The sequence below is a fragment of the Homalodisca vitripennis genome, chromosome 2, assembly GCF_021130785.1.
Source record: "Homalodisca vitripennis isolate AUS2020 chromosome 2, UT_GWSS_2.1, whole genome shotgun sequence".
NCBI classification, from domain to species: domain Eukaryota; kingdom Metazoa; phylum Arthropoda; class Insecta; order Hemiptera; family Cicadellidae; genus Homalodisca; species Homalodisca vitripennis.
The window spans coordinates 109076022-109089004 of record NC_060208.1 but is presented as its reverse complement, the minus strand read 5'-3'; the positions used below and the strand labels follow the sequence as shown (position 1 = coordinate 109089004).

At 32.4% G+C, this 12983-nt stretch overlaps 1 protein-coding gene across 1 annotated transcript; it reads right to left on the bottom strand.

Moving 5' to 3' along the window:
- Positions 1 to 630: 630 nt before the first annotated feature.
- Positions 631 to 10919, bottom strand: LOC124354564 (peptidyl-alpha-hydroxyglycine alpha-amidating lyase 2-like). The gene is made up of 7 exons (XM_046805117.1): positions 10753 to 10919; positions 9732 to 9877; positions 8381 to 8579; positions 7747 to 7948; positions 5760 to 5951; positions 4184 to 4296; positions 631 to 930 (listed from the first exon to the last, which is right to left on the bottom strand). The coding sequence occupies exons 1-7, from the start codon at positions 10882 to 10884 to the stop codon at positions 793 to 795; spliced, it is 1122 nt and encodes a 373-aa protein (XP_046661073.1). The 5' UTR covers positions 10885 to 10919; the 3' UTR covers positions 631 to 792.
- Between the last annotated feature and the right edge of the window lie 2064 nt (positions 10920 to 12983).

Sequence of the window (12983 nt, the reverse complement as noted above, 5' to 3'; positions counted from 1 at the left end):
CAATTTTTAACTATGTAATCTAATGGCTTATAAACAGTGAACATATAATCAAAATCGGTATACCTCAATAAAACTGTGTTATATCAAAAACATGATGTTCAATCAATTAAAATATATTACAATAAAATTATTTTTGGTGACATTTATAAGCATTAGTAACAACAGATAATCGTATTTTTAACAGTATTATACAGGTAGAACTGAAACACCAAAATCTAAGTATAAAGTAAAATATTTTGGATTACGTCAAGCTGTGTTGTAGGAGTTTATAACACAGTTTTAGACTTTGTCCCCATGTTAAAAGTTATAACATCCCCTCTATTAAATAATATTGTGCTATTTTAAATAATTAAATATTATTTTAGTTTTGTATTGTGCGCAATTTTGGTTCAAGGTGATGTTACTAAGTTACTTTTTTCATAATCCTAATATATACAAGTCTATTTTATGATGTATAATGTTTGTTGTAAATGTAACAGTATAATCTTTTTACTTAAGTAAGGTTTCAAAACATAATTTTACTAAAAACTTAATTAATTTTAAAAACTACAATTTTACCATCACATACAGAACTTCCTATTATGCAATATTTGTATGGAAGGAAGAGAAGGAAAATATTAACAATATCACTCTTTTAAAATTAAATATTGTGCTTTATATATTTCATTAATAAATTAAACTTTTACAATCTATAAGGTCATTTGTATTTTAGGATATTCTAGATACATCAAAGAACAGGTACAGTATTTTATATGTAACTATGAATACAATACTTGTTTGCATACTGCAATGTTAAAAGGTATTTGGTTCACTGTTTGGTTCATAATTGTGCTGCATTTCAAACTTCCACACCCTGTTGGGACCAATCTCTGACACATAGAGAGAATGGCCGTCCTGAGAGATGGCAATGTCGTGGGGGCTCTGGAATAGCTGAAACAATATATTTATTTCAATTATACTATTATATATATGATGGTAACTACACATCTTATTTCGAGCTTTTCTGCAACCGCTTTTAAGAACAGAGTAAGAAAATATCCAGATCAAAAAATTAAATGTTTTAGTAAAAATATACCTTTTGACTGTACATTTAAGAAAAAATTAAGTATACAGTGTTTGGTCAGAAATGTAATCATGCAGGTATAAGAGACAAAGTTACTATCTAACTTTTATTATAAAGTAAAAGACTGAATATAAAACCCATCTTAGTTGTCTTTTGACAGAAGTAGGCTTCTCAAACCTGTGTATACATATTCTTGATCACGAAACAAGTAAATATCAACTACGGAACAAAAGGTACTAAGACCAGTTTAAATTAAAATGGCCATAATTATACACTTTTTGACAGATTTTCTTGATTGCAGGGCAACTTTACAATGGCGTCAGAATTATAATTCACTTGAACCAGAAGTGCTCATACACATGAAAAGCAGAAAAGCTTTGAATGAGTAGTTACTCAAAAAAAGTAAAAGTAGTTACTATCATGCTTATTACTCTATGCTTTCAAGACTATACATGTAAACAAATTGAAAATATTGGTTCAATTAATTAAACTTATGGTTGTGCTGTCATTAAACAATGTTCAAACTGAACAGTTGATTATATTTAACAGGATCTTTAAATTAATATTTCACAATTTAAAAGACCAAAATGAGATTTTTTGCTGCTATAGAGGCCAGTGGTGCGCAAGGTTGGTAGAGGGACAGGTTGACGCATCGGCCGTTTACGTGGTGCATGTTGCCGCTCACTGTGACGTCACCCAGTGACCAGCCGCGATGTTCTGCCACTCCGCGTCTGTACCATTACTACTGTACAACCAGTCTTGTACAACTCTCTTGTGACCTATTTAAACTGTATTTAGTGTACTTTTTGAATATTATTTTTTAATTGTTATACTTTGTATTAGTTCTAATAATATACTTAATAAAAGACATAAAACATGTGTAAATAAAACAAAGCGTTCACTTTTTCAAAATAAATGTGTATTTGAAGAACAATAATGATTTATGTACATATTTTTTTGCTTTTTTATTCGCTTTCGTTTTTCTAAATCAACGTCTCCTTGTCTTTTCTTGAAATTTTGTGGTCACAAAGATTAAGGTTTTAAGTTCCGCAATAGTTTCAGGACATGGGGGTATCGGCAAAGAAAAACACTTTTTTGTTTTTGTCTGCAGGATTTTCAAACCATGGCTTTTCAATGAACATTCAGTTTGTTCCATAAACTATAGTTTCCCCCACCCATATCTGATACACATGCTACTACATCATAACCAGAGGTGCGAGCTTTATGTATGGCCTTAAATACAATTTCTTCTGAAATGGTTGTATCAAAATCGATGAAAATTGGCTGTTTCCAATTACAGAACAGTCGTCTTAATACAATAACCTGCATTTTATTGTGAGCTCCTATAACTTGGTCATTTGTCTGGTCATATTCGTATGTTTCCTTCACTTTCATCTCATCATACATCAAAACTGCAACCTTTTCATATGTTTCACCAGCAACTTCCATTAAACTGAAAATTTCGTCAAAAAACGCTTTGCGTATATTTATATTAGTGATCCATCTGTTCAAAGTTGACAAACTGGGCAAGGGAAAATTACGTTTTCTTCGAAGATATATATATCTCTTCGTTAGTCCATTTAACTCTGTTTTATTGCCTAGTAATAAATCTAACTGATATTTTGTAAATTATAGTATTCAGCTTATCTCTTATTTTTGATTCTATCGACTATCGTGAATTTTTCTTCTTCGATATATTATTAGTGAATTAGTAAGCCTACGAATTTTAAAAGATTTTCACCTTAAAATATACTGTTTCTTTTAAAGATTTTCCTTTAGAATTTTATTTTCTTCCAATAATGCAATATATTTTTCATTTCTACTGGATTCTATTTCCAAATTTGGCAAAAAGTACTAGTAGTTAACTCGCTACTTTCCGCTCCTAGTTCGTCTGGAGAAAATATTTCAGATTTTTCAGGACTTGCCAATGAATTTACAAGTTGTTCGTTATTTATATTTGTGTACTTCTTTTTTCTGTGTAACGTTATCTCATTCTCAGTTTTAACATTTTCACAAACTGGAGTATTCGTCAATTTTTGGGAAGGAACAGCTGATTGTTTGAGCTTATTTTTTCTCGGTAAATTCAACAGCTCTGATTTAAGATCCCTTTTATAGTCTTCTAGCAAAAAATGGTCTGAACATACGGAACAAGAGTCTGGGTTCAATTCTCCTGCCCGTTTACATAAATACACCCATCTACTCCTTATTTCAGGGTCTTTGGGAAAATTAAAATATACCACGCCTGTTTCCTTTGTTTTAGCGTGGCTCTTGTTGCAGACAGCAACAGTGCACCTTTTCCCGGGCATTTTTTAAACCTACAAACTGACTTTCAGTTTCAATATTTCTTTAAATTACTACTTGTAACGTACCATGATGATATTAGTCGAACTGCAATAGTCACATCAAGTACACATTGTTACCTCCAAAAAATAATATAAACAAATATCACCAACATACAACAAAATATAGAGAACACAACACCTCAATGCTAGACAGATGCGAATGCACTGTTAGGAGGCGGGAGTGGACCGCGGCGGCAAATCGCAGGTCACCGTGTTGACGTCACGCCGGCGGCTCGGGGTATACTGCTGGGCGATATAGGGGACGAGTCAACCTATCCCTCTACCAACCTTGAGTGGTGCGTAGCCCAGAAAGATTTTCAAAATAATAATAGGCCCATATTCATACCAAGGACCCTAAGAATGTCCATGTAAAATTTCAGTACAATCGGTTGAATAGTTTACGTCAAAACAAAACAAACAAACAAAGTCACTTTCAGCTTTATAATATTATTAGGATGTTAGGACAATGGAATTCAATGGCACTATCCTATTATATGATCATATAAGTAATTCAGATAGCCTTTCCTTTTAACATATGTTTTGTCTTACAATGATATTATTAGATGGGTTTATTAATAATAACAAAATCTAATATACTACAAAGCTAAAATATAAAATTTTACTTTTAAAGAGTATGTATTTTAAAATGTTACATCTATTTCATTAATAAACATTCTACAATAAGGTTCCTAAGTTGTTAGAATGTCAGTGGCAAAAAAGTTGTTTTGTGATGAGTTTTAAATCTTTGAGAAATTGATTTGAAATTTGTAAAGGTCACCTTAGTAGTCGGACCCCAGTGGTCCAAAACAGCCTCTGCCAGGGGATCCAGGGTGAAGCCTTGGACGGGAATCATTGGAGATGAGTAGCCATTCACAGCATATACCAAGTCACCTGGTAATAAAATAAATAATCTTTAAGAAAAGAAAGTATCAGTTTAATTGAGTAGCTATTAAAACATATTACACTTCAAAGCTAATATTATTTAATATCTTAGTCTTGTGCTGCCGGTTCACACTGTATTGAATCATTGCTACGTTACATTCTTGAGATATTTCAGCTTCACTATGGAGAGCCATCTGCAGTCATCAGATGTTGTGTTTAATATAAGTAACTCAAAAAGGTACTTTGGGATTATACCGACCACACCAGTATGAAGAACACAAAAATATAAATTTATAGAAACAAACATTATACAACGAGAAAACAACTCTTTAATTACAAAATTACGAACTTACAACGATTATAAATTGTTAATGGGGTCAGATTCTGTTATATGCCCCCAACGATTAAACTTTTTCCAATGAACTTAGAACGTTATAAAACGATGTAGTTGAGTAACAGAACTAACATTCCATTCAATCAACAAGCATTTCCAGGTATTGTGATCGGTATTGTTGTCGCTGTTATCTTATCTCTCTCGAGAACCCCGATTACGGCAGGCCGCACGGCATCACATGATTATTTAAGTTTTTTGCACAGTACATAATTGCCTTTCCATTACAATTCAATTTATATTTCTGATCAACTCCTCTAGAATTTGATATTTTACTGATAGGTACTATCTCGAGGGATGTTTTTCTTTCGTTGATATAAGCGCGGGGCAGCACCGAAGCCGAAGCCCGCGCTGATGGCCGGAAGCACTCGCATTTTGGGTGGCGAAGTGTGATCAAGAATAAAAACAAGTTTTGTGTGTTTTTTCAATAAAGAGTTTAGTTTTTGTTTGGTAATGTTTGTTTTTGTTGAATTTTTGTGTTCGGAGAAATGTAGGGGTAAAACACGGAAGTACAACAAAGCGACGCACCAGCTGAACGGGCGGCGAGACTCTGCAATCACGTTATCTACTAGACCGCTCGACTTTGACCTCTGTCTGAGGATGGGGAGGGGTTTGCGATAAGACAATTCCTTTTTTATATTGACGAAATATTGTTCTACGCTAATCTAGTAATCAGTAGAAGCAAAATGTCAAATAACGATTCATTTCTGGGTGTGGTCGGTATAATCCCAAAGTACCCTCAAAAATGTAATTGTGTAAGCAATCTTTCAAAGGGGCGTGAACCGGTAACCTTTTGTTAATTATTTGATGTGTTGTAAGATTTAAAAAATATCTGTATTGATGTAATAATTAAATATCACTTATGCCATTTCACAATTATTCAATAATGAATATGACTTTCATTAACCTCCAAACTTCCAATACAAGTTGAACAAGTTAGGAAAGGTAGGAAAAATCAATATGGAAAATGAACCCCATGAAAATAAATATCATTTCATTTCGAATAAAAAAAAATACAATACTTTCTAAGAAAAATATTTACTTAGATGGTCTGTTTTCTGGCACAATCACATTAACTCACCATGCGAAGCGATGCCAAAAACACGGCCCATGTCTGGCTGCTGAATGGTGAATGCTGCGCTTGGTCCAGGTCGAGAATCACGCAGCTTGGCTCCAATACAAGCCACTCGCATATTTTCCCGGTCTGCGATACAAAGCAGGTCCCGATATTCCAGAAGAGCCAGGCTGTGTGGAACTTGCAATGACAAGAACTCTGAAAAGTCACATTATCTTTAGAGTTATGGTTGAACAGGAAATATTTCATTATTAAGAGGTTCTGGCAGGTGAACTGGGTTTTTAAAGTCTGGATATCATTAAATTCGTTTGTTAGACATTGTTCTAAGCAAAATCCTCTATTACTATCTATTTCTAGATTTAAGGTCAATTATCTGGAGGAAAAGCATAAATAACAACTATAATTCACTATCATTTAGAATACATTTCAGAACTGATACTGTAAAACTACTAATATAGTTACTATATGTTATGAATAAAAATGAATTACAAAATGTGTTGCTAAGCCCTAATCTTGAGAATGGCTGGACCAATTCGGTTAATTGTTTTTGTAAAGTATCCATTGAAATCCGAGGATTATTTAAACTCTGTTATAAAACCAAACTTGATGAATAAATCTGTGTTTTCACATACAGTACTCTCAGACTTCCTTGAGATTGTAATATAGCATTTTAACAGTGGCTTAAGGAAAAATAGAGAAATAAACACCAACATCCCTGAACGATGTATTCTTTCCCAGACTACAGTTCAAAAAACAAGGCTTCATAACGCAAAACCTTAAAAACAATTATTTCAAAAAATTGCATGAACTTAATAAGAATTTTCCCCTCATACTGGAAGTAGATAAAATTTCTCCCTAGATCATAACAGGATTCGAGAGCTATACACACACATATATACATATAAAATTTCAATAAACATTGAATCGCAAAAAGTACTTGCTCCGCCGGGACTCGAACCCGGATGTCTCACTTGCTGGGTGTATGTGCTACTATTACACCACAGAGCTCTCACTTTTTACGATTCAATTTTTAAGGCAATAAGGCAAACTCTATTGTGGCATGATAATTGATTTTATATGGTTGGAATTAAACATCTTTTAACTGAAGTAGGTTTCTCAGCCCTATGCATGTACATATTTTTTCTTTATTGGGACAATACGACAAACTCTACTATTGCACTGAAATATTTTAGACTGCAAGTACGTGACAAGGATTAAAGTAAAAAAGTAAATACTTTTTGAACAAAGTAGGTTTCAGAGAACTTTTTATTTTTATTTTTGATCGAGGCAACAAGGCAGCTATGGCATTGGAAATATAATTAATTCAAACCAGAAATGCACATGCAAAACATGATATTAAGAGTCAGGTTAAACTCTGATACTCTTAAGCATGAACACTAAAATATGTATCTGATGTACTGTTTACATTTATGTTTCAAACATTCCTTAGAACTCCATCATATTACATAATAAGTGTTTTTAATATGCAGTATAAGGACTTTGATTATGAAAGTATGTTTGAAGCGTGGCTAACAGCTATTATTAGATAGTAACTCTTCTATTTCAATTTCCTTTTATATTTGCCTAAATTGTCTTTCAGAGAGATAACTAGAAAATCACTTTAATCTTACTGGACACTCTCTAAAATTCTAAGCTGTTCTAGTTATTCTCTTAAATTACATTTCTCTAAATCACCTGGACATTCAATTTTTTAATTATTTATTCCACAAGTTCTTGCATAAAAAGGTTAAAGGATCAGTTTTGTGTGCTAGGAAAATTTACTTTTTTAAATAACTTTTTTATAAGAGTGTATATTCAGTATAGTACTTCATCAACATACAATTCAAAATTATTTTAACTGGACTAAGTAGATGAAGAACTTTTTAATGTTTAAACTAATTAAAACATTTCAATACTATTTTTTACACTCATTTCACAAGGATACCGGTAATACTTCTTTTATATACGAAAAATTAAGTGAAGACTCACTAACCTTGCTGTTGGGGAAAGACTCTGACTAAGTCACCGTTGCCATCAAACTTAAGAATTCTAGAGTTGCAGTAGCCATCAGCGATGAAGATCTCTCCTGAGGTGGCAACAGCAACAGATGTTGGTTTGCACAGCTGGCGGACTCCATGACCTGGCATGAACCTCTGGCCGAAGGTCAGGCCTGGCCTCCGCGATCCCGGAGAGAACTTGAGCATTGAGAAATGAACATGAAGCAAAAAGACTATGTGCTTATAACAAATAAATATATTGAAACTTCCTTATCTAATACAAGGGCTTAATAAACTTTGAATTCTTACTCCATGATGGTCTTTAAAGAAAAGGAGAAGAGGCTAACATGAACTTATCTAAAGAGAAATATTTTAGGTACATGAGATAAGTTTTTGACCTATGTATTCTTAAAATAATTACAACGAATATTCAGTTCTACCTTATCATTCTATTCATCACACATTTTCCAAATGTAGTAGAAATGAATGATTTAAATTTTCAATATCTTTACTGTTTGATCAAAGCGAATCTTCTGGTAGAGTATTGAGAGATTCCTACAACTCAGTCTGGGATAATTTTATTTTGTGGTGAAACATTCTCTTTGGACTGTGCACTTCTAGTTATTTTACCTTGAAGACTTGGTGTAGAGCGACATCAGTGAGCCAGGTGTTGCCCTCAGGGTCTACCGTGATACCATGAGGAAGATAGAAGAGGTCTCGACCCCAGCTATTGAGGACAGCTCCTGAGTGAGGGTCGAGGATCAGCACGGTATCCTCTCTGATAGGCCCTTGACTACGTTGTTGGAAGTAGTGTGACTTATTGAATGATCTAGACAGAAGAATCATTTATAAAACTTGCAAATTCATCTTGTCTTCAGATATTGTTAGCAATATATATTTGAGTGAGTTAAGTTCAGCAGTTCAGATTCAGATAATTCTTTATTCATAGGTATTACAGTCAATACATTGAATAGTGTCATTAACTTAAAAGCATTCAACATTTCTTAAAATTAGGCTAATTTTACTTTATTGCATTTATAATTCCTTAAAAGAGTATAATACTTTGATTGTTAGGTAATCCTTAAGTATTTTTTTAAGTTGATCTAAGATTTCATCATTCATTTCAAGGGTAAATTTCCTTCAATTCTAAATTGACTATTGGGGTTAGTTGGGAGCTCCCCCGAAAATGTTTGATATTTTTGAGTAAAATTATTGTATGGTCCAATTTTAACATATAGAACTCAATATCTAACTTTCTTGCAATCATACATTGTTTTAATAATATAACATTAACATTATTTTTTTACAATTTAGAAGGGACTTTAGGCCATGAACTCTACACCAGGGAACACTAGCCATTATATTCGCACAGGAAACTCTTTATTATCATTTTTTTATTACTTTTGTACTGCAAAGTTTCAATACAAAAATTATAGATATTTCTATGGGTAATTAAACAAAATGAATTGACAAGAAAGATTAGCAGTTTAAATGTATATGAATATAAATTATATTATCTAAATGTTGAACTTGTTGGTATATGTATAACAGAGTAGTTGAAGAAAGTCCAAATCCAATTTATTCCAGATTAACTGAAATCCAGTTAGTTAAACTAGCTAGTACAATGTTACTGGTTAACCCTATGACTTGACTGTGACATATCTCAGTGGTGTGATACACTCGCCATATACTGTCCAGTAAAGAGTTAAATTATTAAAACATGTTGCAAAAGTAAATCAATGAACTGTTATCTATTGTCTATGTACACTAATAAAAAAGTAAAAAATTTAACTCCTTTTGAAGCATTGCTATATTTTAATTTATTAGAACCAATATGGAATTATTGATTGACCTAATGTTCAGTACACAAGAAAAAAGACTTTTATAATAAAATGGAGTTTTTATATATAAATTTTAGTTAGTACACTGGAGATAAAATAAATGATTTTTTAATTAAATATTTTAAACTTTTTATTCTAACCTCTCATCCCAAATCCTAGGCCCTCGATGAAAGATGACAGGTTGTCCAACATTGTTGACGGTTACACCGCTAACTTGACCTAATTTGAGATTAACTCCCCAGCCCACGACCTCCTTCGGCCTCGGAGGCAGCAAAACCTCTTCCTCCTGAAAAGTTCTCAGTTTTGGGTTATTTGATACAATCAACATATCTGATGTTAAAGAGTATTAAAGATAAAGGAATAGCAACAACCACATTAATTTTCGGAAATCTACTGCAAGGAGTGGGAGGAAAGGATGTAATTTAGCATCATCTTTCCCAAAATACATGAAAGAGATGATGCTAAATTAAAAAATTACTGTCTTCTTTAGTTCAGCCTACCTTATGTTTTAAAAAGATATTGAGTAATTTGGTTAGTAAAAATAATGCAAAAAAATATTTTTCAATTCTATCTTAAAATTTTTAATTGGATGTTAATAGTGTATTGTACTTAATTCTTAGTAAAGGGAAACTAAGCTTCTTTATAAAACAACAAAAGTTTAGATATTTCGTATTTTTTTGGTAACCATGTTAATTTTCTGAATTAGCTGTTCACTGTTTCCCTTTCAATCATAACTTCACCTTAAAGGTCTATAAAGCAAATAAATTGTGATTTTAATAACGCTATTTTTAATAAACTCAATCAAATTGTTTTAAGTGATTTTTTATAGTAACTTTCAAACATAAATTACTCTCTAGATACTGAAACCACTGTATATTATTCTTGTAAATATTTTGTAGCAAATACATTAAAAAAAGTACTTTTTATAATCACTTGGACCTGTATCTGTCACCACACCAAAGTACTATCTTTAAGACCACACTGGCCGGAAACCACATGTACTGAATCCACAGATTTTAATTAATTTTGTTTTAACTTTCATTCATAGCTTTTAACATTGAAGAAAAAGTTACAATGAAAATAAACAAAAGCTTGTGTTAGGTATGCTAACAGCTTTCGACGTGTAAAAATATTGTCGGAATATAAACAAGGTTAGATTACCTCCGGTAGTCGGATGTGATTCAAGACGTTTTGTATCTGATTGTAGAAGCTATCTTGGATGCTGTTGGCGGTTGCCGGGTGATAACACAACAACAGGACGTAGCAGATAGGCAGCACGGCTAGAGCCGCCATCTTGATGTGCTAGATCGATCGATACCAAACGCCGCGTCGTCTGCTAGAGTACCTACCGCTCGCGTCCGCGCTTCGTCTCGCGCCAATGTTGATACGATACGATTAGAACGATAATCCAGCTGTATCATTAATCACTCGTTTATTTCTCTCAAACGAATAACCTGGAAATATCCTATTATTTACTGCGTTAAAGAATTAATTCACACTTGAGCTATTTAGAGTTATATAGCAAGATTCAGTACAGAGAACACTGACATGAGTTTAATTAATAGTGGAACTGAAGCAATTTACTCATTCCAACTGTTATTTTGACCAGAAATAATATTGTGAACCTGCTTTATGAATATCTCCATGTAAAAAAGTCTTAAGAAGTATAACTGTAAAGGAGAATCTTTGTACTGGATTAGCAGTCGAAGTAAGAAATTAGATAAAAGTTCACTAGATGACCAGTTTTCAAATTTAAATTATGAAATTCATACACTTGTATAAACATTTTCGTTTGTAAACAAGTAAATTACTTTCAATCACTTAAAATCAATATTTCAACTAACAAAAATAAAGGGCTCAGCTAAAAAACCACACAAAAAAAACTTGTTTGATACTCACTTGCGTAATACTTGTAATTCCACAGGATTTGGCCTACTGGGCTTCTGTTGGTCAAACTGCCCTCAAAAATGTAGTTTTTAAGTTGTTATTCTTTAGCAGTGATCAAAAAAGCTTCAACACTGAAAATAGTCTTTACAAAATTTGTTATCTCACTTTTATATTTTTTCACACTATTTAGTTCACTTAAATATCCAGGAAGAACTCACAAAATTTGCTTAGTTGGGAGACCTGGTTTTTATAAAAAATAGTGTCTTTAATAAACAGCAAAGCTGATCACGAAACTTTGTTTTAAAATTTAAAGAAACATTGATGTAAAGCTATACGACATTCTAATTAGAATACCAGCACAATTGGGGAGTAAGATATTGTCATGCACTCGTATAATGTCGTTCAATTATGAAAGTGAGGAGTTGTGGTATTATGATAAATAAAATCAAAGTTGATCATAGTCAACAGTATAATGATAAAAAGCACTTGTAAATTCAGAATAAGTTGAGATAATGTAAATTCCTTCATATCATAGTTAATATTTTGCAAGTAGGCTTACAGCATATTGGAATTGAAGAGACAGGGCAAAGCACAATCAAAGAGCTTTTGAATTACTCCCAGGGACAGAAGCAACCAACTGTTTACCCTTCCACCCCTGGCACTTGTATACCAGCCTCTATCATTTGCTCATTATACATTAAACCTCAATCTTCCAATCTTCTCTTCTATGTACACAAATACATAACTCTATCCTCCTTTCACCAATATCATCAGGACTGAGGGTCATACGTTCTTTTTTAGCATTTCTCTTCCTTCTTTTATTTACTTGTAAGAGTGAAAATTGTGTGCGGTCTACAATGAAATAATAAAGTTTGACAAACCTTAGAATTCTTAGTATTGATGTTCAACTGACTAAGACTCAACGCAGGTGATAACATCCATGATCTCATAGCAAGAAAAAGACAGGCTGCAAAGTGCATTTACCAACTGAATACATTTAAGTCCGGATCCGTTGCCGTTTTGTTTTGTGAGATAACACAGTGTAACTATACTTACCTACATTTTATTAGGTAGACTTATGTCTCACTATAGTACACGTATAATAATAACTTAGGGCTACATTTAGACTTAATGTGTACGCATCTAAAAAAGAGGTTTTTAATTGTGGTTAGGTTAAATTTGCTTATTTTTTATTTTGTACTTATTGTGTTATCAAATTTATTTCTTCAAATATGCTGTTTGTCGAATGAAAATATGTGTATAAAAAAATGTTCTTTTATTTTTCCAATGTGTGATTGTTTATAATAGAATGTGTTATACAGGATGTTCCTAACACAAACTTCTTCAGATGATTTGGTAGTCCAATACAATCATATTAATAACTTCAAAACAGCTTTGAAATTATTAATTGAATTGAAAAAATAAAACAGACAGTTATACAGAAAAAGAAACAAGATATAAACAATAATATATAGACATTTTTTGGTCATTTTGACACAAAAGAT

Excerpts from the sequence above, each read along its gene's own strand:
- LOC124354564 (XM_046805117.1), bottom strand. The coding sequence starts at position 10,884 with ATGGCGGCTCTAGCCGTGCTGCCTATCTGCTACGTCCTGTTGTTGTGT. Across the intron at positions 8,580-9,731 it reads CCTAGGATTTGGGATGAGAG|ATCATTCAATAAGTCACACT; the intron begins GTTAGAATAAAA and ends TCTTCTGTCTAG. Across the intron at positions 931-4,183 it reads ACTGGGGTCCGACTACTAAG|CTATTCCAGAGCCCCCACGA; the intron begins GTGACCTTTACA and ends ATATTGTTTCAG.